Raw genomic sequence first — 25746 nt, forward strand, 5'->3', positions numbered from 1 at the left:
AGAACCTTTGATTGAAGTTGAATTTCAATCTACTTTCATTATTTCCTTTGTTTTTGAACATGAACTTAATGCAGTAATGAGAATGTATTTCTGAGTCTCTCAGGCAGATAGACATGGGCGACCCGGTCGACGTATACCTGGATTTTCAGAAGGCGTTTGAAAAGGTTCCGCATGAACGACTACTTTGTAAAATTGTGAGCCATGGAATCGAGGGTGAAATACTCACGTGGATTAAAAACTAGCTGAAGCATAGGAAACAGAGAGTGGGAGTAAATGGACAATACTCGGAATGGAAGAGCGTCACCAGTGGGGTGCGGCAGGGTTCAGTGCTTGGACCCCGTGCTCTTCAACATTTTTATAAACAATCTGGACATTGGTACGACGAGTGAGGTGATTAAATTTGCAGATGATACAAAGTTATTCAGAGTAGTGAAGTCACAGGGGGATTGCGAAGATCTGCAACATGACATAATCAAGCTCGAGAAATGGGCATCGACATGGCAAATGAGGTTCAACGTGGATAAGTATAAAGTGATGCATGTCGGTTACAAAAATCTCATGCACGAATACAGGATGTCCGGGGCGGTACTTGGAGAGACCTCCCAGGAAAGAGACTTGGGAGTTATGATCGACAAGTCGATGAAGCCATCTGTGCAATGTGTGGCGGCGGCAAAAAGGGCAAACAGAATGCTAGGAATGATTAAAAATGGGATCACGAACAGATCGGAGAAAGTTATCATACCACTGTACCGGGCCATTGTGCATCCTCACCTGGAGTACTGCGTCCAGCACTGGTTGCCATACATAAAGAAGGACACAGTACTCTCGAAAGGGTCCAGAGAAGAGCGACTAAAATGATTAAGGGGCTGGAGGAGTTGCCGTACAGTGCGATATTGGAGAAACTGAGACTCTTCTCCCTTGAAAAGAGGAGACTGAGAGGGGACATGATCGAAATATTCAAAATACTGAAGGAAATAGACTTAGCAGATAAAACAGATTGTTCACCCTCTCCAAGGTAGGGAGAACGAGAGGGCACTCTCTAAAGTTGAAAGGGGATAGATTTCATACAAACGTAAGGAAGCTCTTCTTCACCCAGAGAGGTAGAAAACTGGAACTCTCTTCCGGAGTCTGTTATAGGGGAAAACACCCTCCAGGGATTCAAAATAAAGTTGGACAAGTTCCTGCTAAACTGGAACGTATGCAGATGAGGCAGGACTCATTTAGAGCACTGGTCTTTGACCTGGGGGCCGCCGCGTGAGCGGACTGCTGGGCACGATGGACCACTGGTATGACCCAGCAGCGGCAATTCTTATGTTCTTATGTCACAAAGATGACTTAAGAATGCAAGAAAGCATTTCTGGCCATGAGTCAAGAAACTAACCCCTTCATTTACAAAGGTGCGCTATGTTTTTCAGCGCACGCTAAGTATTAGCACGCGCTAAACACACACTAAATGCTAACGTGCGCCTGTTAGTATATGGATGCACTAGCAGTTAGTGCACACGTTGATTTAGTGATTGCTAAATGTGCGCTAAAAAGCTTAGTGCACCTTTGTAAAAGAGGGCCTAAAGATCTTGGGGCAACTTTTTTGTTGTTACCCTTGTAAATGTCTGGCATGATATGCTAGGATTATTTGTTTTTGTTTTGTTTTTTAACTCCAGAGCAACTTAGAGCTTTCCAGGACTTAAAGAAGTTAACAGAGGATATTAAGGTTGATATGGAAATGATGGATGATTATACATATTAAGCTTTTCTGTGCATTTTTTTTTATTTTTTTTTTTACTCTACTGATCTCCTTATCTTTTGATGCCACTCTCCTTTTCATTATTTTTTTTTCTTGATTTGTGGTCTAAATAAGAGTGCGTGAAATGGTTCTGTATAATAATTTCTAATGAATAATAATAATTTTTTTCTTTATTCTGTATGTTGCTTTAACAAGTGGATATTTGTGTGTGTAATTACTAAGGGCTCCTTTTATCAAGCCGCGCTAGCGGGGTTAACGCGCGCAACTTTTCATCACGCGCTAACCCCCGCACTGGCTAAAAACTACCGCCTGCTCAAGAGGAGGCAGTAGCGGCTAGCGCGGCCAGCGGTTTAACGCGCGCTATTACACGCGTTAAACTGCTAGCACGGCTTAATAAAAGGAGCCCTAAATATATTAAAAATAAAAAGTTTAAAAAAGTGGACACCGTTAGGAGAAGAGTTTGGGCATGGAATGAGTTAGGCGCCAGTAGTCACCTACCTTAGGCATTGGTATTTTAGGCCAAGAAAACCCTGGCTCAATATGCTGGCACCTAAATTGCAGATGTAACATAGTAGATGATAGAAACATAGAAAAAAAGCAGCAGAAAAGGGCTATAGCCCACCAAGTCTGCCCATTCCAAGTATCCCCTCCCCTGAATTTACTCCCTTAAAGATCCCACGTGAGTATCCCATTTTCTCTTAAAATCCGTCACGCTGCTGGCCTTTATCACCTGGAGTGGGAGTCTGTTCCAATGATCCACTACTCTTTCGGTGAAGAAGTACTTCCTGGAGTCGCCATGAAACTTCCCTCCCCTGATTTTCAGCGAATGCCCTCTGGTGGTTGAGGGTCCCATGAGCCAGAAGATATCATCTTCTGACTCGATGCGTCCCGTGATGTACTTATATGTTTCAATCATATCTCCCCGTTCTCTTCTTTCCTCAAGTGAGTACAGCCGCAATTTTTTTAATCTTTCTTCATACGTGAGATCCTTGAGCCCCAAGACCATCCTGGTGGCTGTTCGCTGAACCGACTCGATCCTCAGCACGTCCTTTCGGTAGTGTGGTCTCCAAAACTAAACACAGTACTTCAAGTGAGGCCTCACCATGGCTCTGTACAACGGCATCATAACTTCAGGTCTCCTGCTGACGGCAGGTCTCCTGCTGATGGCAGATAAAGACCCGAAGGGTCCATCTAGTCTGCCCATAGTAACATAGGTGCCGCTAGGTGTGATTCTATAAACGACACCTAACTTTGAATAGCACAGAGTAGGTGCCATTTTCCTAGGAGCCTGCCAAATTATACAATCTGGCCTTGAGCGCCTACATAATTTATTTATTTATTATTATTTTTTTTTTTTTTTTAAGTCCACATTTTCTGACAATTCTAGGTGGGTTACAATCTAAGAGCCCCTTTTACAAAACTGTGCTAGTGATTCTGCTACAGCAAATGGCCCGAAGCCCATTCAGTTCCTAGGGGCTCCGGTGCATTTGCTGCAGCAGACTCGCTACCACACCTTTTTTTAAAAGGGGGTCCTTAAATGTTCATAATCTCACAAAACCAAGCAAATTCTATGTAAACATGCACATTAATTTAAAACAAATGGACAAAATTCACATTCTTATGGGAAAATTAGCGTGTGGCCATTAATACTAAAAATAGGACAATCGGCCATTTTACGCTGAAGGGAAAAATGGCCTTAATGTACGAGAATCACCCACATAAGGATGTGCTAAGGCTACTTTATACCATAGGGGTCCTTTTACTAAGGTGTGCTAACCAATTTAGCATTTGTTAAATGCTAAGATGCCAATAGGAGTATAATAGATGTCTTAGCATTTAGCGGGTGCTAATCTTTAGCGCATGTTAAATCAGTTAGCACACCTTAATAAAAGGACCCCACAGTTTGCTAAAAGGGCCCTTGAATTTTGTTTAATTTCATGTGCTGGTTATACAAATTTTTGCTTTGTTCTTTTTCTTTTACATTTTTTTCATTGTACCCTCCTTTTGCAAATGCTCCGACGCCCATTTAATCTTTATGGGTGTCAGAGCGATTACCACAGCAGAAGCTACTACTATGGCTTTGTAAAAGGAGCCCGTAATAAATAATGTACATTATTCACAAACTATCCATAAAGGAAGGAATCCTATGAACGGTGCTTAAAATTTGGTGCACAAAAAATGGAATGAAACAAAAATTAACTTTGTCAGTCAGCTTTTGTGCCACCAAGATAAGTGGTTTCTATGTTTCATGAATTTTTTTTGATAGTACAGAGTCAGTTTCAATGATAAACTTTGAAATCTTTACCTATTTATGATAAACTGCTATTTTTGCACAGAATTGCCATTTTGCACAGAACTTTTTGTATGACCTCATACAACTTTATTTATACAAAATTATAAAATCTACTGAAAACATTTTTTTAAAACATCAGTTACAGCACTTAATGAATTATTGCATTCATATAAAAAGGATGGAGGCGGACCATTGATTGAAACCATAACTATGCATTTGTCAATAGCCTTTGGCTGTTCTGAGACGCAGCAATACGGTCTGAGGTTTTGCCTTCTTCCATTTATGATCTATCAGTGCAATTGAATTGACAAAGTTAATTTTTGTTTCATTCCATTTTTTTGTGTATTTGATATGTGGTTGTGGAATTACTGCTTTTTTGTTTTGTTGCTTAAAATTTGGTGCCAGAAAAAATTCTGGTAAAGGGTGCACATCCTTTATTGAAACATGCTTAGTGCGGATTCCCTCATTTAAGTTCACGTGCCATACTTATGCTTACCAAAACCTGGTGTAAATGCTGATGCCCAAGTTAGATGTGCTGACACCACATTGTCTTACTATGCGATCAACTTTTCAGAATGCCTCCGATATGCCCATGGCCACATTCACTGTTGAGTTACATGCTAGTGGAGCTAGACGCCATGCCTTATAGCACGGGTGTCAAATGTCAGTCTTCAAGAGCCGCAATCCAGTCGGGTTTTCAGGATTTCCCCAATGAATATGCATGAGATCTATTAGCATACAATGAAAGCAGTGCATGCAAATAGATCTCATGCATATTCAGTGAGGAAATCCTGAAAACCCGACTGGATTGAAGCCCTCGAGGACCGACACTAGACACCCCTGCCTTATAGAATAGCACGCAACCAGATGCACACTCAAATTTTAATCTGTGCTAATATCTTACAGACCAGCAACCTATGTCACATTTAACCTGTATAGACACAGAGTTGGTTTGTGTGTGTTACGTAGAGGAGGAGTAGCCTAGTGGTTACTGCAGTAGCCTGAGAACCTGGGAAACTGCATTCGATTTCAATGTCAAATGAAAATAATGAAACTAGTGGAACCAATATAAAATATCTCTTGACACCTTCACTCTTAGAAATAAATTTAGAACTGGTAAATCACCACAGATATTAATGAGATTATGTAAATTATATAAGTTATGGAGAAAAAGCCTCAGGGCACAGTCCGGGACCAATGTCCTCATTGGTACCGCAGTGTGCCCTGAGGCTTTTTCTCCCTAACTTATACAATTTACATAATCTCATTAATTTCTGTGGTGAGTTACCAGTTCTAAATATATTTCTAAGAGTGGAGGTGTCGAGAGAAGATCTGCATTTGATTCCATTGCAGCTTTTCGTTACTCTGGACACGTCACTTAACCCGGCATTGCTCCTAGGTACAAAACAAGTACCTGGATATAGTATGTGAATCACATAATTGCAGCCACAGTAAGGTTTCCTTTCCCTTTCTAAAGTGCTGTTTTGGTTCTGAATAAAATATATTTGAAAAAAAAAAAATTCAATAATTGGTTATTAGCATCTAACAATAGTTAAGGGCTCATTACTTGATTAATTTGCTCACGTATCTGGGGCACACACACAATTTAAGTGCATAAATCTAAGCACTATATATAAAATCTGGGGGGAAGAGTGTGCACTCATTTTCAGTAATGCACGCTGGGGTCCTATTACTAAGACGCGCTAACCGGTTTAGCGCGCACTAAATGCTAAGGCGCCCTTAGAATATAATGTGCGCCTTAGCATTTTAGCATATGCTAAATCGATTATCGCACCTTAGTAAAAGGACCCCTTTATTTGCAAATAGTGCATACTGTACATTATCGAGAAATAATATGTACTTTTCATATATAGCATAATGTAACAATCCACTTATATACCGCTATACCTTTCAGTTCTAAGCGGTTCACAAGGGTCAAAGAACTGTACACACACAGTGAATACCGCACACACATTAAAATTTATCAAATAAATGGGTCTTCAACCTCTTTCTAAAAACCTGATAAGAAGTAGAGCCTGATTCTAACTTATTTAAACTCTTATCCCAGCAGCCGTTTGGTAGGCTAAGACTCTCTGAAAGTAATGTTTACAAGTATAACCTTCCACTGTGGGAAACAAAAATATGATATTCTTACGCAAAGATGATTTTATATCTGCGAACTTGAAATGGTCAACAAGATAAGTTGGCGCCAAGGGCTAGGTTTTGAATAGTGTTACAAAAAATTTGTGTGCATTGGTGATTTGCGTGCTCAACTTAATTGCTTACCAAGTCAATCAGTGCTGTTAATGGGTAATTAACAAGTAATAATTGACACAAAATTGGCAAAATTGGAATTTATGTGCACAACTTTCTAAGCATTTTGTATTATCCAAAGTGGTACACACAAATTCTAGTGTGCGGATCTCAAAGGGGGCTTAGCCAGGAGAAGAGCAAGGGAGGATCATAGGCGTTCCTAAAAGTTAGGTGCATTGGAATGTGCTCGATACACACAAAACTAAGTGCAGGTATTTAGACCTGATTTTTGTCGGCATAATTGCGTGTGTCTAAATGTTAGTTAAGCGCATGGACGCTACATTTGATTTTATAAATTGTAACTAACTAACTTCAGAGGCATTTTATAGAATTACACTAAGCACCATCCTGTTTACTGCCAATTTTAAGCATCATAAATAGATGTCAAGTGATCACTTCTGATCATTTTGATTACGTTCAATCACTTTGGTCACTTCTGGTTACCACCAGTCACTTCCGGTCATTTTTGTGGTACCACCAGTCACTCTGGTCATCTCTTGGACTTGCTGGCCACTCTAAGTTCCCTTGGGTCCACTCTGGCCCCACATAGAGCAAAATTATTTGCCACAAGCTGGCCACGTCGGGATCCTTTTGGCTTACCAAGGGTTAGGCAATGCCAGCATTCATCCCCTCATGGGTTGCCTAAGAGCTCATGACAAGCTCTCCCTTTCCAGGTTCCTAGCCCTGGGAGTCTTGTTTTCAAACCTTTTTTCCCTCGGGGTGAGTAGTGAACTCCCGGGTATCTTTGCAGTATCGGTATGCAAATGAGTTTCATGAATGGTATGATCGGTTCCTGACTTTAAACCCATGCTGTTTTCAGGTAGTGCATTTTCACTGAGGCCTTCATTTTTAATTTCAGGGTTTCTGGTGATGGGACGCACACCCCGTCACAACAAAATATGGCCCATAGAGCCCACTCTTAATTAATAGTGTGTACTACTAATAAAAAATGCATGCTCTTCACAAATAATGCACACTCGTCATGGATTATTTAGGGTGTCCATATTGAAAAAGGGATGTCCAAAATGGAATATTCACAATGTACAGTATATCTATTTTACATCTTGAATGAATGGTGTGGTAGCCGTGTTAGTCCACTGTTTCAGATAATATGTAGAATTAAAAGAAATAAAACAAAACAAATTCCTATGAGTGGCGGAGCACTTACCTTGCCAGCCTTTGTTAAAAACCTCTAGTGCAGCTTGATAAAAAAGGGAGTTAGTGCATTGTTTGATTAGCTTTCGAAGTTGACCCTTCTTCAGATCAGAAATAGGCAAATGCTAACAACTCTCAGTATACGTAACTGGAACATCAAAGCATTTCAGTGATAAGTCTCATAGGAAGAAGGAGGTTGGGTAAGGTGAAAGAAAAAAGGGTATGGGCGGGCAAGAGACAGAGAGACATGGGGTAGGTGAGAAGGAGACAGCACTCAATAAGGATCTTTGCTTCCTATCACATTACAAGCCATGAATTTTTTTATGACTGTCTTTAACTCACAAGACCCATGTCTCTCTGTCTCTCACCTACCCTACCCTTTGGTCTTTTACCTCACCCAACCCACCTCCTCATGTGAGACTTATCACTGAAATGTTTTGATGTTCCACTTACATACTGTATACTGAGAGTTATAAACATTTGCCTATTTCTTTTCTGAAGAAGAAGAGTCACTTTCAAAAGCTAATCAAACAATGCATTTAGGGCTAGATTCATTAAGCCCACAGATCCTATCTGATCCATGAGTGATCCGATCCGATCCATGGCTGGGGGGCTGATTCACAAAGCGCCCTCATGCAAATAAGGGTGATCGGAGTCACACCCCCAACCGACCGCACGGATCGCTGAACAGCGATCCACATGCATGTGCAGACCATCTTCTTTGCCTGTAGAAGTGTAGATGGTCTGCGCATGCTTACAGAGGTTTGAATTTTTTACTTTTTTTAACTTTGTGAACCCGTGGTTTTAACCTGCTTTAAACCCATGGGTTAAAACCACGGGGAAGGGCAGGAGAGTCGGGGCAGAGAGCAGCTGGGGCAAAGCGTATCTTTTTTTGCTGCTCTCGCAGGAACAGTTTGTGTAGTTTCAGCAAGCAGGAATATACTGTAACTATAATATTAGGTTCTTGAGAGCCAATCGTGTGAGAAAGGCGGAGTGTGTTAGGTAATTTGCCTCTCTTTAAGGCTGTTCTGGGTTCCTTGATCCTGTGAATGACTGCAGTATGGTTCAAAACTATAGTGGACCTGTTATGTTATAATAGGCTGCAATTGTGAATGCGGCAAGAGGCGAGTCGGAGCAGAGAGCAGGGCGGTCGGAATGGACCTGAGCGACTGGTCCTCAGCAGTCCCTAATTTTTTAATCAGCCAGCCCAGTCGGTGTCCCTCATTTTTTAAAGTGAATCGCTGCCTGCCTATATTTGCATACCATTCCCCCTCATTTTCATGTGCGGATTGGATCGGGTGTGGATCGGATCTGGAGTAAGGTTAGTGAATCAGGTCGGGGTCGTTAAGTGATCACAAAGTGGTCGGGACACAATCAGTGTCCTTAGGGAATCTAGCCCTTAGTCCTATAAAAAAAGGTACTACCTTTATTCTTTTGTTTTGCTGAGTGTGACAAAGAGGTTAAAGCAACCTCCAGTTAATTAAATGCTAGGTATTATACCAATTATTCCCTCATCAGCAATTACAAAATCCGATCGTAAGACAGCAAACGCTTTTAATAATTTGAGAGCCCTGAAGAAACAATTTTTTATATTGTGAAAGATTGACCATTGTTGGCAGATTACAGCAGAGTTTTTATCTGCTACAAACTTAGGGCTAGATTCACTCAGGACACCGATCATGTCCCGACCACTTTGTGACCACTCTGTGATCTGATTCACTAACCTTCTTCCCGATCCGATCCACACATGCAAAGAGGGGAAAGGCATCCAAAAGTAGGAAGGCAGCGATTCACTACAAAAAATCAGGAACAGCAACTGGGCTGGCCAATCAAAAAAGAAGCGGCTGCTGGGGATCAGTCGCTCACGTCCTTTCCGACTGTCCTGCTTTCTGCCTGCCCTGAAATCCCAGCCCTGCAGCCATCAAACATCTCCCTTGTGCAGAAAGCTCTCTGCCGCCCTGCTGCCTGCCTCTCTGCGAGGCCATGTTTTTAACCTGCTGTTTTAACCCGTGGGTTAAAAATGAGGCTGCACTATGGCATTGTTTGCTTCAGGCTCCAGCTGGTTCTTGCAAACACGCCAGCGGGAGAGAGAAGTGAGAGGAGAGAGGGCAGGGAGAAGCATGGTTGATAACACCAGTGTAGCCAGCAACTCCTCCTTGGTAAGCGCTTGCTTCTTCGATTTCATGCTCAGCCTTTTAAAGCCCTGCTTTTCTTTGCGGGGAGAGGTGATTGGTTGGATCATCTGCGGGAAAGGAAGGATCCTAAAGTTGACGGGGGGAGGAGGTTGCCGTCCCGGTGCTGTTATTTATTTGCATAAACAAGACATTTTTAGAGGAGCTGGTATTTTGGAAAGCAGTCACCGAGAATTAAAACCAGTGATCACAGCCTTGTGTTTCTACTTGAATCCCCCTTTGACTTTACTGTACCAGTCCAAATAGGTCACAGCCCCCCTCCCTTCCTTCCTTCCTTCCTGGAGAGCAAGCGCATGCGCAGACCATCTACAGGCAAAGAAGATGGTCTGCACATGCGTCTGGATCGCTCTGCAGCAATCCGTGCAGTCACTGTGGGGCGTGCCTCCGATCGCCCCCATTTTCATGAAGAGAGTTGGTGAATCGGTCGCCCAGGACGACTCGGCCACAGATCGGATCGCTAAGGTAAGTATAGTGAATCTAGCCCTTAGTCTGCACAGAGACGGCAGAAGTGATCAGAAACAGAGAAGTGAATGAATTTGGTGGAACATCTAAAGGAAAGCTATATTTGTATTTCACTTCTCTTTACATATTTAGTTTGCTGAGATATTTGCCAGTGCGTTAGAACTTTGAAATCTACAGCATTCAATGAGGGTTTTTTGGCCGATGACAGAAGCATGAGGGGAGTCGATGAGTAAGTCTAGCGCTCTCTCATAGCCCCGGTGCAAAGTTGAACCCCATGGCTTCTAAGGCCTTTTTTCCTCTTTAATTTTTCCTTCCTAAGGTTTTACTGGTATTGGTGATGAGGGAACAATTGGCATAATACCCAGCATTTAATTAACTGGAGGTTTCTTTGAACTTTATTTGATTGAAATTTACTCCACTGTTTGATATGTGATTTGTGATGCAATGATTAAAGCTACAGCCTCAGCATCCTGCTCCTTGTGGCCCTGGACAAGTCACTTAGGGGTCCTTTTACTAAGGCACTCTAGCCGATTTAGCGCACGCTAAATATTAGCATGCACTAAACGCTAATGCGTCCATTATATCCTATGGACCCATTAGCGTTTAGCGCGCTAAACTGGCTAGCACGCCTTAGTAAAAGGACCCCGAATCCCCCCCATTGCCCCAGGTACATTAGATAGATTGTGAGCCTGCTGGGACAGACAGGGAAAAAATGCTTGAGTTCCTGAATAAATTCATGTAAAACCATTTTGAGCTCCCCTGAGAGAACGGTATAGAAAACTGAATAAATAATACTTATATGGCCAACAGAGAAATATTTGTATTTGGTGCATTTGTCACATAATGACAACAGCCACTAGTTTCACTTCAAAGCTAGTGTTTTTGCATGCATCCCATAGCAACAATTCATTTTCACAAGATAGTGCAGTGATGCAGTAGGAGATATTTACAGCATTTTACATCAGCTTAATTCAGGACATGACACACTCCCCCCACCCCCTTTTATAAAACTGTTGTGTGGTTTTTAGCACCAACCATGGCGGTAACAGCTCTGATGCTCATAGGAATCAGAAACATAGAATATGACGGCAGAAAAGGGCCATCGGCCCAACAAGTCTGCCCACTCGAAGAACCCTCCCCCCCCCCAAGCACTTCCTCGAAGTGAACCCACATGTGTATCCCATTTTTTCTTAAAATCGAGCACGTTGCTGGCTTCAACTACCTGAAGTGAAAAGATCATTCTAGCGTTGGAGCTGTTGTCACTGCGGCCGGCGCTAAAAGCTGTGCTACGGTTTTGTAAAAGGAGGGGTAAATTTCATAATAATCGCCAAGTTCTTTTATTAGGATTTATATACCGCCTATCAAGGTTATCTAAGCGGTTTTACAATCAGGTACTCAAGCATTTTCCCTATCTGTCCCGGTGGGCTCACAATCTATCTAACGTACCTGGGGCTCTGGAGGATTAAGTGACTTGCCCAGGGTCACAAGGAGTTCTGTGGAAGATACGATGTAAAACACTTTAATGTGTTCTTTTTGTGTGTCTCTGTGTGTGTGGGGGGGGGGGGGGGGGGGGGGGGGGAGGTTCACAGTGTAGAATAGTGCCTAGCATAGATACGTCTAAAAACCAGCTTTGGTTATGGGTACTTGGACGATCAGGCTTTTTGATCGTCCAAGTAGCCATTTAGAACACTTTTTAGATGGGTTTTTTTTTGGATTATGAACCCCAGAGGATCTAGTATCAGAAAATAATATTAAATATTGAACTAAGGCCAGTACTGGACAGATTTGCGCGGTCTTTGTCTGTATATGGCTGTTTGGGAGAGGATGGGCTGGAGTAGGTTTTAACGGAGATTTCAGCAGTTGGAACCCAAGCACAGTACCGGGTAGAGCTTTGGATTCTTGCCCAGAAATAGCTAAGAAGAAAAAATTTAAAAAATTTAAATTGAATCAGGTTGGGCAGACTGGATGGACCATTCGGGTATTTATCTGCCGTCAACTACTATGTTACTATGTTACCAGAAAATGCATCTAACTTTAGGCGTGGCCATTTACACAAACTGAAATGTGGCGTAAGGCGCAGATCCCCCATATTCTACAGCTCTGTGCAAGAATTCTAGGCATGCTCCTGATCTGACCATTATCCCCCCATTTACACACCCTTTATGGACCAATGTATAAAATATAGGATGGGAATTTACACACTTGGAGTGGCATAATAATAATAATAAAAAATCTATTTCTGTTTTGGGTCTAGGGTACTAGTCGCTCAAAGTTGGCAGCGTCTAAAGTCCATTCTCGAAAAATACATCCAAAATATATATATTTTTTAGAATCGTCTGCTTATACGTCCAGCCATTTGCCACCAAGTTGTCTGTCTTTATACCACATTCTTAACCCAAAATTTGTCCAAGTCCAAACCGCCCAGAACAAGAACTTTTAGATGTGGGAGGAGCAAAAGCGATAGGCAACAGAGTAGTTGGGGCACCTTATGAACTTCACAAAAAAGGTGCCACATAAACATCTCACCACAACTCTCTTGCACGTCATGGTGAGACCCCCAAAACACCCCCAAAACCCACTATACCCACTTCTCTATAACCCCAATAGCCCTTATGGCGGCAGGTGCCACCTATATGGCAGTACAGTAGGGTTTGGGGGTATTTTGGTGGGCTCACATTTTTCAACATGAATGTAGTGGTTAGAGTGGCTTATGGGCCTGGGTCCTCCTCTCTATGGTTCACCAGCCCATCCCCCAGACTACTTAAGCCACCTCTGTGCAGCTCTACTAGGCTTTCCTATGCCAGGTGCTGATGTTCCGGAGGCAGGCATTTACGTTTTTATTCCAATTTTTATGGCCGTTTTAGGGGGTCAGTGATCACTGGGAGAGTGTGTGGGGGTCTATACTTTGTCCCTGCAGTGGTTATCTGATCACTTTGGATACCTTCTGGGCACATATCTGTTTTAGATCGCCTAAGTCACAACATATAAGTTCCGTCTAGGCTTGTTAAACTTTCGATTATCTCTGCAGGACAACTAATCCCCTCTTTTACTAAGGTGTGCAAACCAATTAGCGCACGCAAATCGATTTAGCACACGCTAACCGATTTAGCGTGTGCTAAACGCTAACTCGCCCATTATATTCTATGTACGTGTTAGCATTTAGCACGTACTAAATCAGTTTGCACGCGCTAATCGGTTAGCACACTTTAGTAAAAGAGGGGGTAAGTCTAGGTCGTCCCACATCCTGTCCACCTCCCGCCCTAACCACTCCTCCAAAAATGCCCCTTTGAGCTCTGGATGCATAGCGGCATTCAGAGGCCTAAAAAGTCTCTGGATACGTCTAAAAACTCGTTTTAATTATCAACACTTGGACAACCTGTCTTTTAGGTCATCCAAGTGCTGATTTAGGCAGGTTTTTAGACTATGAACCTCATAACCTTTAATTAATTCCATTGACCACCGAAGATTGTTCTTTAAGATTCCAATCTCAGTGCTAATTGGTTCACTATTGAATTAAATTGTGCATGCACCCAAATTTGTCTGTGCAGTTTTTAACACTTTTTATAGAATTTGGAAGGGTTTACTACTATTCCTGGAAGGCTCATCATACAATATACTGTAAAGGGGCTATAATATGATGTGTACCTTGGATGTTTTATGTGACATTAACTGCAATGCAACGTAGCCTGTCCCGCTGCTTTGCTGGGATGTTTATGTGGCTGGTCTAGTAAGACTTTTTTTTTGTTTAAAATGGCCCTCAAAAAAAGAAGCACTGAGTACAAAAATGTCTAAAATAAGCTGATTTTTGAACCAAAAAGGAGTCATTAATGCAAAACAATGAACCCAGTTGTTTGCTGTCAATCGACTATACTAGCAATTCCCAAACTTGGTCCCGGAAGCACCCCAGGCTGTCTAGTTTTCAGGATATCCACAATGAATAGCCAAGCAGTGCATGCAGATCTCTCGGGGATATTCATTGTGGATAACCTGAAAACCTGATTGTGTCGGGTGCCTCCAAGACCAGGTTTGGGAATCACTGGATTATTCGGACCAAAAAAAGTGATTACGGTACCCATTTTTTATTTTATGAGAATAATCTCAAACTCCTATTTACATTTTTCTTTTAAATGTCTGCCTATGCAGAACCTGATTGAAGAGTTAAATCAGCTTTAATAGACAGTGATAGATGTAATGATGAGAATCATCTTATAACATGACAGGTATTCCCCGCAAGGCTGGGCATATTGAATAACCAAAATGGAGATACGCTATAACAATATACAATGACATGCATATCCAGATATACTTACATAAATATCTGCACCATAAAATCCATCCTGGTAAACAACACTGCAAGGATATACACACACAAAGAAAAATAACAAATTTAGTACATGCCTTCACTTAAAGACACTAGCAGCAATATCCAACATTGTCAAAGGCAATCCTGGTCTCAAAATTTAACAGAGGAAAAAGGGACATTTAGCCGCTGGATTCACTATTGGCCTATCAAAGTTTGGAATTCAATTTAGGGTGCAACCCACAGATCTGTATGTAAACTTATTGGTTAAATAGATTATGACAATTAATTATTGGCGTTAACAGTTGTAAATTGTCAGTCATTAATAGCTACATGAGGATTTGCACTTTGCCCCTTTTCTATAACTTGTGCACCTAACTTATTTCACGTGCAACTCTAAAGAGGCGGTGGCCAGGTCAAGGGCATTCCAAGGCAAACATTTATAGCAGGGGTAGGAAACTCCGGTCTTCGAAAGCCGTATTCCAGTCGGGTTTTCAGGATTTCCCCAATGAATATGCATGAGATCTATTTGCATGCACTGTTTTCAATGCATATTCATTGGGGAAATCCTGAAAACCCGACTGGAATACGGCTCTCGAGGTCCGGCGTTCCCTACCCCTGATTTATAGAATACTTTAATTTCCATGCCTAACCATGGCCTATGGCTGGCATAAGTGTTCATGCCCAAAGTTCAGCCCAAAATTGCGCTAAGCAAATATCTTATAAAGACAGTTCATAAGAACAGAATAGCCCCAATGTGGCCAATCCAGGTCAACAGTACCTGGCAAAACCCCCAAAAGTAGCATCATTCCATATGGAACTGCCTTTATAGATTAGTGCTTAGTGCGCATCATCCTGGTGGTTAACTTTGGGTGACTTTACTGAATTCCCCCTTACATGCATTGCTTAAATCTTACAGCAAGCAGCTGAGAATGAGACCTTTGTACGGTCTGTGGGTGGAACATTGAAGCTATTGATGGTGACGGGGCTGAAAAAGAATAACCACCACTTTGCATTAGAAATGACCGTCAAAACCCAAACGCTCTCATTTTAAAAGAATCCTTTGGCTATGTAGAGACATCATTTGTATCCAAATACTTTGCAGATGTTTGAAAACTAGTTTTAAAAATAATGGATAAGGAATAGTGTAGGATTCTTTAACTAAGTTGTGGTAAAAAGTGATCTCAGACCCCTTACATGTGGTCTCAGACCCTTACATGTGTCTTTCCAATGCACTAAGGCCATTTGTACTGTAGCCAGAAATGGCCAAATTTCCTCTTTTTTTGACTTAATGGCCGTGCACTAATTTTTCCATTAGCACACAACCCACTCTGGCCTCAGACGTCTTTAGGCACGCCTAGGAGCTTCCGTAGGTGTGCGAACAGCACCTTCAATGGAAGTACCGTTCAACACATTGATTAAAAAACCAAAACCAAAACCAAAAACGTGCATCCCGACTGATTAGTTAGATGGTGGTAGGATGCCTACCTCCACCTAACTTTGGAACGCCATTACTAGAATCCAGGCCTAAGGATTTAAAAATTCAAGGGAAGCCAGATAAGTTTATTGATGGCTTTAAAATTTATCGCTAATCATTTACTCAAGAAGTTTCAAGTTGGCAAAAGTCAGACTAATAGTGCTACACATTTTAGAGCTCTTTTTACAAAGCTGCGGTAGCGATTCCCCCGTGGCAAATTCACCGAAGCCCGTTTAATTCCTATTTACCAAGGGAGCATCTCTACCATAGCTTTGTAAAAATGGCCCTTCATCTGGAAAGTATGTGTTTTGTGATTAGTCCAATTTATTTTGTAACACTTTTGGAACAGCTTGGCTAAGGAAGCAGGCCAAACAATTATTAATATTAGTTACAATAGTCAGTGTAGGACAGTTAATAAAATACTCAGTTGAAACAATTGGTTTAAGTAATTAGATGTAGGACAGTACATAATATAAACAAGAAACAAACAGCAGTATAGCATTATAAACTGATTGTCAAATGTGTAAGAATGGATTTTACTACCTATTCAAATAGGTTCCCGCATGTAAGCTCTGTGAAATTTCAGGTGGTAATCCCCTGGCACTGGCTTGGAAGCATCTGTGAAAAAGAATTTGGTACCTCAGCAGTTTCCCCTTTCCCTTTTAATGAATCAAATATTCTTGAACTGTTCAACCAGATTTAATTACGAGTGGTACAGTCATTTTATGATTCTTTCATTACTCGTCTAATAACCAATACAATTACTTGTTTCTTTGTGGAAACAAGCAAGCAATGTTGGCAGCGCAAGGCTGTGTGAATGAGTTTGCTTCAGAAAGCAAATATTAGGATTTTTGGCAAGGTTGCAAATGATAAGGCAAAAAGTTCAATGAAAACATTCTACAACCATAAACACCGTCTGATTTGCTATTCAGTGGTGAGATGAGATGGGAATTCATTGTGCAGGATGAAAATACAGAATCATTACTATGTCACGTTTTTGCACTTAAGGTGGCTATTTTAAAAGCCCTATTCTCAATTTACATGTGCAAATGCCAATATTTCCAAATGGATCTTGCATGCATGTAGAGCATCGAGTTTTAGAAAGCCAGAATTGAAACATGTAAACTATGAAGTTAGACAAGTTAGACAAGTTTAGACAAGTAGCTATATCCCCCTGCCAGGGGATGGAGCTGGAGGAAAAAAAAAAAAAAAAAAAAGACAGCTCACTGCCCACTTCACTACCCTTACAGAATCTGGTGCTACCTTCAGCTTGTCACTATTCTATATAACACCTAAGACTAATTGTTCTGCCCCCAAAAACACAGGTTATCTGTGTTGAAGTGTGCGTTTAATATTGCTTTTAACATATAAAACCTGCCTGTAGTAGGTTACTGCAACTGTGCCTCTAAGAATGAATCTTCCAGCACCCCCTGTGTATTATGGGACGCTTTCTAGTAGATGCTGACTTTCAAGCACACTAGGCTGGTAGCCTCAGTGTTGTTCTCTAGTGTATATGGCAAGATGGTGTGGCTGGAGCGAGGACAAAAATACATATGTATTTCCCATTTCAGAAGACAATTACGGTACATATCTTTGCTCACAAAGATCAAGTTCAGGAATACACAAGTGCCTAGCGCTAGATGCCCAGTGGCCCAGGGCGCTAGATGCTCTGATGCTCATAGGAATTCTATGTCAGAGCATTTAGCACTCCAGGCCACAGTAGAAACCTCTACCATGCTTAGGCCCTCTTTTACTAATGTGCGCTGATTAGGGCGCGCTAAACACTAATGCATGCATGCATTTAGCGAGCGCTAATTCAATTAGCGTGCTCTAATCAGTTAGCGCACCTTAGTAAAAAAGGGGGTTAGTCAAAGAGGCAGGGAGGTAAGTTTTGGAGCTGTGCTTGTTTTGGACATTATTCTACTGAAGGGATTAGGGGAGGTGGCTTTTCCTTAATCCTCCACTGTTCTTTTGTCACCCCCCCTTACCACCAACCAAGTGATTGTGTGGAATGATCTATACCTAAGGTTACCAGATTTTACTCCTGTAAAATCCAGACCCATTGACCCCGCCCCCAGGCCTGCCCAGTTCCACCCGTATCCGCTCCGTTCCATCCAAGCCCCGCCCCCCTCAACCTGTTCTCGTGCTCGGACCTGCATCAGAAGGGCATCTGCGCATGTGCAGGTGCGACATGACGATGCCACACGCATGCATGCAGGTGCACATGCGTGCAGATGTACGATATCGCCACGTTGCATCCGTGCATGCGCAGATAACCCTCCCGACGTGGTCCCAAGCTGGAAGCTTTTCAAAATCCAGACAAAGTGCATGTTTTTTCCTGAAAGTATTTTAGTACTCTACATCAGCAGATTTTTTTTTTTCTGAAACACTATAAGAGTTTGACATGTCTTGACCTGGAAATCTTAATTCCAATTTGCATGTTCTATTTCAAATTCGCCTTTAATTGTGAGTAGTTAAATTAATCTACAGAGATATTCATGCAGCTTTACAAGCAAGAAAAGAGTGTGATTATTTCAGACCATCACTATGCCACAGAAATACTCAAAGCCTTAGGCCAAGATTTTATAAACAGTGCCAGTATCAGAGGACACCTAAGAAATGGATGCCAATCGCGTATCAATTACTCATCGGAACCGTTTTTTGAATGTGGTTAGTTTTTTTTTTTAACACAGGTGCCTTAAATGTAGGCCAGAATTTTAAAGGCCTACATTTAAGGTGTCAGTCTTGTACCTAGGGAGGCACATACCTACGGATGCCTAAGGCCACTTCAGGTTAAATAAACTACGCCCATACAAGCCTTAGGCATCCATCGGCGTGAGACTGGCATCTTCATTCTTTTTTTTTAGAAATGTGCCCCCAATGGGTTGGTTAGGCGGTGATAGAGCATCTTCTACAGAATTTCAGCCGTACTTTCCATCCAGAATTTGTCTGCATAACTCATATTCCGAGAGAGCCGCTATACTCACATTGCTCCTTTCCTAAAGTCACCGCCCCCTCTCTGTGGAATGCCCTTCAATTAGATCTTCGATTAGAGAACTCTCTTGAAAATTTAAAGCTAAACTTAAAACTCGTGAAGCCTTGAAACACCAAAACACTTCTTTTGAAGTGATCCCCACCTTAATGTATCACCACTCCCCATTTACCTCCCTTTTTTTATTAATTTTACTGCGATGTATTTAAAAACTTCCCCTCCCTAACTTTCTTTTCGTTCCAGGTACGTCAATGTGAACCCGTCTAGTATTTTTAATATTTGATAAGATATTGCTTTTATTCACCTTTTTATTTATTTTTTTAATCTCATTATATTGTACACCGTTTAGACACTTGTTTTGATAGACGGTATATTAAAAATAAAGAAACTTGAAACTTGATAGGGATTGGGATTGTATATCGCCTTTTTTGTAACTTTTACAACCACACTCAAAGCGGTTTACATACAGGTACTTCAAGCATTTCCCCTATCTGTCCCAGTGGGCTCACAGTCTATCTAATGGGACAGTGGACGATTAAGTGACTTGCCCAGGGTCACAAGGAGCAGCACGGGGTATGAACCCACAACCTCAGGGTGCCGAGACTGTAGCTCTAACCACTGTACCACACTCTCCTTTACTGCCATCCATTTCTGAATATAATTCATACTCCTCTTACTGCCCTACAAATGCACTCACTCAGCTGCCCCTCACTCTCTCTCTTCACTTATCTCGCCCTACGATCACCACCTCCCCTGCAAGCTCTGCACAGCTGGTAAGTTCCTCCTATCTGTGCCCTTCTCTTCCTCTGCCAGCTCCAGACTCCATCCCTCCTACCTTGCTGTGCCATATGGTTGGAACAAGCTGCCTGAATCCCTGCAGCGGGCTTCATCTCTGGCAGCATTCAAGGTCCAATTAAAAGACCACCGAGAGTGCTTTCACTCTCACCACACCCATCCCCAACCCTATGTAATGTCTGTCTGTCCAAGTTAGATTGTAAGCTCTTCTCAGCAGGGACCATCTATTAAATGTCAAAATGTACAGCGCTGCATATGCCTTTCAGCTCTATATAACTGATAAATGGTAATAGATATACTTGTAGTTAAGTCTGCAGAACTAAATTAGACCCTCTTTTACTAAGGTGCGCTAACTGATTAGCGTGCGCTAACTGATTTAGCGTGCACTACACAGTCTATGGACGTGTTAGCATTTAGCACGTGTTAATTCGATTAGCGCGCACTAAACGGTTAGCGCGCCTTAGTAAAAGAGGGGGTGAATTTTTAAAAAATATTGAAAAGTTATCAAAGTAAAAAGATATCTGTAAGAATGATGATACGTTCACGTCCTAGTGAAAAGGGCTAACTCTAGCATTCGCATAACTCTGTATTGTCTCTCAAATCCCCAAAGCATTATCACGACTGCTCAATAACATACCAGCACCTTGTCTAGTGGACAAACATGAGCTGTAGCTTTAATCACACCTTCAAGTAAACAGCCAATACAATTCAGTTTATAACAATATCAACATCTCAATAAATCCTGAACAGCACCCTGTGGAGCTTTTGAATGTTGAACATGCCCCAAACTTCCCAGATCCCAACATAGCAGGATGCATATTGATTCAGGGGTCCAGCTCCACTTCTGGCAGCCATGCAGGGTCATAATCAAAAGATACGTCTACGTCCGATTTGGACGCAAATCGCCCAAAATTGGCAGTGGCAAAATGTCCATTCTTGAAAAGTATGTCTAAAATATTTTTTTTTTTCGATAATCGTCTATCTGTACGTCCAGACATTTCATCGTTTAGACCACCACTACATCTATCTTTACACTACATTCTCAACCAAAAATTTGTTCAAGTCCCAAACACACAGAACAAGACCTATTGGATGTGAGAGGGGCCAGCATTGTGATGGACTGGCCGCCCAGACATGGCAACAGAGTGGGGTAACTTATAGGGCACTGCTGTGAATTTCACAAAAAGGGTGCCACATATACATCTCACCAGAACTCCCTTTTAGGTTATGGTGATCCCCCCCAAAACCCAATATACCCACCTGTCTACAACCTCAATAGCCCTTATGGCTGCAGGTGCTACCTATATGGCAGTACAGTAAGATTTGGGGTACTCACATTTTCTACCTTGAACATAGTGATTAGAGTGGCTTAAGGACCTGGGTCCTCCTCTCTATGGTTCACTATCTCAGCCCCCAGACTACTTAAGCCACCTCTATGAAGCTCTACTAGGCTTTCCTATAGCAGGTGCTGATGTTCTGGAGGCAGGTATGAACATTTTTATTCTGAACTTTGTGGGAGTGCAACATGGTCAGTGAACACGGGGGGAGTGTGTGTGGGTCTTTACTTTGTCCCTGCAGTGGTTATCTGATCACTTTTTGGCACTTATACCTGCTTTTACATCATCTAACTTACAACGTTTAAGTTTCACCTAGGAAGTCTCATCAAACATCTGATTACCCCTGCAACATGACTAAGTATAGGTTGGCCCACATCCTACCCATATCCCACCCTAACCATTCATCCAGAAATGCCCCTGTGCAGGGATTCAACGGCCTACAAAGTCCCTGGATACATCCAAAATGATATTTCAATTATCGGCACTTGATTGACCTATCTTGTAGGATGACCAAGTGCCAACTTGGGTAGGTTTTTAGATGTATTTAAGTTTTGATTATGAGCTCCCTCCTCTCCATCTCCATCTCCAATATCATCCATCCTGAAAGAGAATTCCCCCATCACCTTAGAATTTTTTTTTTTTTTATTATAGACAAAGTTGCAAACAAACCTCCTCCCCGTTAGGTCCAAACACACCAGCCACCAAAAACCTCCTGGAGTTGTGGGGATAGAGGCACCTCAAGGGGCTCGAATGTTACCTCAATAGTGCGCTTCCTTTTCCTGCCCTCCAGCCTAACTCGACCCTTCAACAAAGCAGCTTACAGAGCTCCCAGCATGCTGCCTGAAACTGATTCAGAAGCCTTTTCTCCAATGTCAGAGCTGATATCAGAGGGTCCTCCACGTGCAGGAAGTAAGTGTGGCTGGAAGGCAGGAAGGAGACGGTCGTCCTGGATGGCTCCGATACAATCTTGTGTGAAGGGGGCATGGAAGTAGTTGGGCCACAGAAAGGAGGGAGCGAGCGAGCACGCATGTATGTGTTCGGCCAAGGAAAGGAGAGAGAGGGGCATGAACTTCAGATAAAGGAAGGAGTGTATTGGGACACGGAAGGGGCATGGACTTGGGACAAAGGCTAGAAGGAGGGAGGTGGCACAAACTCGGGACACAAAAGGGAGGTAAGGAGCGCATTTGAACACAGAAGGAAAGGAGAGAACATGAACTTGGTACAGAGAAGGGAGAGAGGAAGGGACACAAACTTGGTACATAGGATGGAGGTAGTAAAGAAAAGATGCTGAGGTGGGGGAGGGAATATAAAGGGAAAATTGTTGGACATGGATGTGTGAGTGAGAGGGAAAGAGATATGGTGCACATAGGAATGGAAAAAGAAGAGAATTATTGGGCAAAGGGAGGGAGAGGATTGAGGTATAGATGCATGGGGGGAAAAGATTAGAGAGAGAAATGTTGGATATGGTGGTGGAGAGGGAACAGTTGGACAGATTGAAAAAGATGCAACAGGGAGGAATGTTGGACATGGTGGTGGAGGGAATGGAGGGAGAGATATGGAATAGTGCTGGAGAGTGATGAGAAAAGGAGAAATGTTGGGTATGGGGCTGATGGGCAGGGATGAAAATGCTGCACATAGTCCAAGGGATGAGAGAGGGAGAAATGTTGGATGTGGTAGTAGAGAGGGTGGGAGAGAAGAACCCTGGATCCCTCTGTCTCTCTCCTTCCCTACTCCTTTTGCACTAAGGAAAGGAATGAGACAAAGAGAGATGGTGGATAGTGTGAGAGAGAGGAAGACATGTTACACATGGGAGTGGAGGAGAGGAAGAAATGCTGTACAGGAGAGGCAAGAGGAAAACAAGGGAGAATGATCCAGGATGGAAGGGAGAGAAGATGCTGTACAATGGGAGGGAAGAAAGAAATGCTGGACCATGGTAGGAGGAACCAATGGACAGCAACCACTTGAAGAAGAATATGAAGAAGACAGAAAAGCAGAATCAACTTGATAGAAAAATAAATCTCTACAAAACAAAGGTAAAAAAAAAAAGAAAAAAATGAATTTATTGACTGAAATATGTTAACTTTGGGAAATGTACATAGCAGATTTCTTCATATTGTGTTCAAAAGAAAAGGAAATGCATTTCTGGTTTTATTTCTCCATTGCTGACCTTTGCTGTGGCTGGTGGGGATCCCTAAGCACCGCTAGCTGAGGTTCTCCTCCAAAGGCGACCAGAACTTCCCTCCACCAAGCATAGCAGTCACAGGCAGCATCCCTGAGCCAGTGAGGTGCCAGCATCTGTGACTTAGGGATGCTATTGCTGCCTGCCAAGCTTGGGAAAAGGGACCCCAAGCCACTTCAAAGAAAGTCCTCCGCTTACATAGCTTGAGGGTCCTCATCAATTGGAGTATTTATATTTTGTATTTACATTAGAGGCACTGACTGAGACCCGTTTACAAAGTATGTATTCTTCCCAATTAATATTTCCAAATTAATAATTTACTTGAGAATCCGGTGGCACTTTCATATGATACAATATTATTTGGAACTTCAATGAGGGAAAAAAGTCAAATATCTCATAAAAACAATAAGTTTTTACTCATAATGACAGGAGTTGCTATTCAGCAAATTATGAGAAACTGGAAAAATTATGATAGATTAAGTTATAGTTTTTGGTGGAATTCATTGTGCCATATTTTTAAAATGGAGAAAATATTAGCTATCCAACAAGAAAGTTATAAAAAGTTTATGGAGGTCTAATACTGACCCTCTTCCCCCTTTTCTTTATAAACGCTACTTTTCTATACTGGGACCTTACATTCTTCAAATTATTCATAAATGCTTTACCTCTGCAACCCTCCCGCCAGATTGGAAACACTCAATTCTTCACCCGCAGATAAAAGACCCAAAAAACTCTCTTACAGAAACTTCAAATTATCGTCCAATAGCTAACCTTCCGTTCTTAGCTAAACTAACCGAAAAACTTGTATTTCAGCAATTATCAGACTTCATTGATAAAACACAGGTACTGCATCCTAATCAAGTAGGATTTCGTAAAAATCATTCTACAGAACACTCATTATTAGGTCTCACAACAACCATACAGTACAACCTTGACCAACATAAGTGTGTATTATTAATTTCTGTGGATCTTGCTGCTGCTTTCGATACCATTGATCACCTCTTGCTATTACAAAGACTTGCTACCATTGGAATAACCGATCAAGCTCTGGAATGGTTTAGATCTTATTTCACTGACAGATCTTCCACCGTCCATTTTAATAATTCCATTTCAAAACCATTTTCTTCTAACTTCGGTGTTCCTCAAGGCTCTATTCTATCTCCATTACTGTTTAATATCTATCTGGCACCTCTTCTGACTCTCTGTCAATCAATCGGATTTACAGCTTATGCCTACGCCGATGACTTACAACTATTACACAACATTGACCCTTCAAGTCCAAATGACATATTTTCTATTAATAAAAAATTATCCATTATCCATGACTGGTTAAATACAAATATGCTTTCCCTAAGCATTACTAAAACTAACACCATGCTATTCTCATGGAAAGAAGGACTACAATTAACTGCTCCTATTTCAATTAATAATACTCCACTTAAACCAACCACTACTATAAAAATTTTAGGCGTGTTAATTGACCATAAACTCACATTTCGCTCACAAATTAGTGCTCTAGTCAGAAACTGTTTCTATAAATTAAGGATGATTAGATCTTTGGACCCCCTTCTCGATGCCAAATCCCTTACTACACTAATTCACTCCCTTGTAATATCCAAATTGGACTACTGTAATTCTTTACTGAAAGGGATAAACCTAAAGGATATAAAACGTCTACAAATAGTTCAAAATACAGCTATCAAACTTATATCAGGTTGATCATGTCACTCCTCTTCTACAAAAAGCCCACTGGTTACCCATTATATATAGAATATCATTTAAAATAGCACTTCTAACCTTCAAAACAATACAAACACATGTTCCTGCATTTATTGACAGACTTCTTATTCCATACGACCCTCCAAGAGCTCTAAGATCTACCTCACAGCATACTCTTAATATTCCATCCTTAAGAATAATAGGTACTCGACGTAATACAATCTTTTCGGTAACTGCCCCCACGATTTGGAATTCCCTACCTATATACATACGATCTGAAAACAATCTACAGAAATTAAAAAATAATTTAAAATGTTTCTTTTTTAAAGATGCCTACAATTGACTATACAATTGTCTATTCATTTCAAGTCCAGCAACTCTTGATTTCCCCTCCCATTGTGCTTTCCTTTGCTGTCTCTTTTCTTTTTAATAAACATTGTAGTTCTCCCCCCTCTTTTCCTATTGTATCCTAATAGATTAACAAAAAACAAACAAAAAAACAACCCATGTAGTGTGTTAAGATGTTAGTCTTTGTGTACTTCTGTCAATGTTTTAATTACTATTGTACAACGCTTAGTATTTTGATAGGCGTTCAATCAAATAATAAAATAAACTTGAAACTTGAAACTTGGAGCCATTAACAAATTATTGTAAGGAATGATTATAATTGATTAGTTAAAAATGTATTTCTCTCCTTTTGTTTATTGAAGTATAAGGAGGGGAGGGTGGGATAATTTTATAAAATTATATGATTATATTGGAAGAAGGATGAGAGGGTGAAGTTATAG

At 41.5% G+C, this 25746-nt stretch overlaps 1 protein-coding gene across 27 annotated transcripts in view; it reads right to left on the reverse strand.

Annotated features, from left to right (window-relative positions):
• The window catches only part of RBFOX1 (RNA binding fox-1 homolog 1), a 520491-nt gene that overhangs the window by 168575 nt on the left and 326170 nt on the right, over window positions 1-25746 (reverse strand). For 22 of the 27 annotated variants that reach the window (XR_004536479.1, XM_033914609.1, XM_033914610.1 and 19 more), the window contains 2 exons: window positions 16480-16554; window positions 14470-14509 (listed from right to left, as the gene is read on the reverse strand). Coding sequence is in view for 26 of the 27 variants with exons in the window: in XM_033914609.1 (XP_033770500.1) it covers window positions 14470-14509; window positions 16480-16554 (115 nt within the window). In the remaining variant the exon portion in view is untranslated. The remainder of the gene's footprint in view (window positions 1-14469; window positions 14510-16479; window positions 16555-25746) is intronic. The other 5 variants (XM_033914629.1, XM_033914618.1, XM_033914620.1 and 2 more) reach the window with 1 other exon arrangement.

Source organism: Geotrypetes seraphini, chromosome 11 (assembly GCF_902459505.1).
Source record: "Geotrypetes seraphini chromosome 11, aGeoSer1.1, whole genome shotgun sequence".
In the NCBI taxonomy this organism is placed as follows: domain Eukaryota; kingdom Metazoa; phylum Chordata; class Amphibia; order Gymnophiona; family Dermophiidae; genus Geotrypetes; species Geotrypetes seraphini.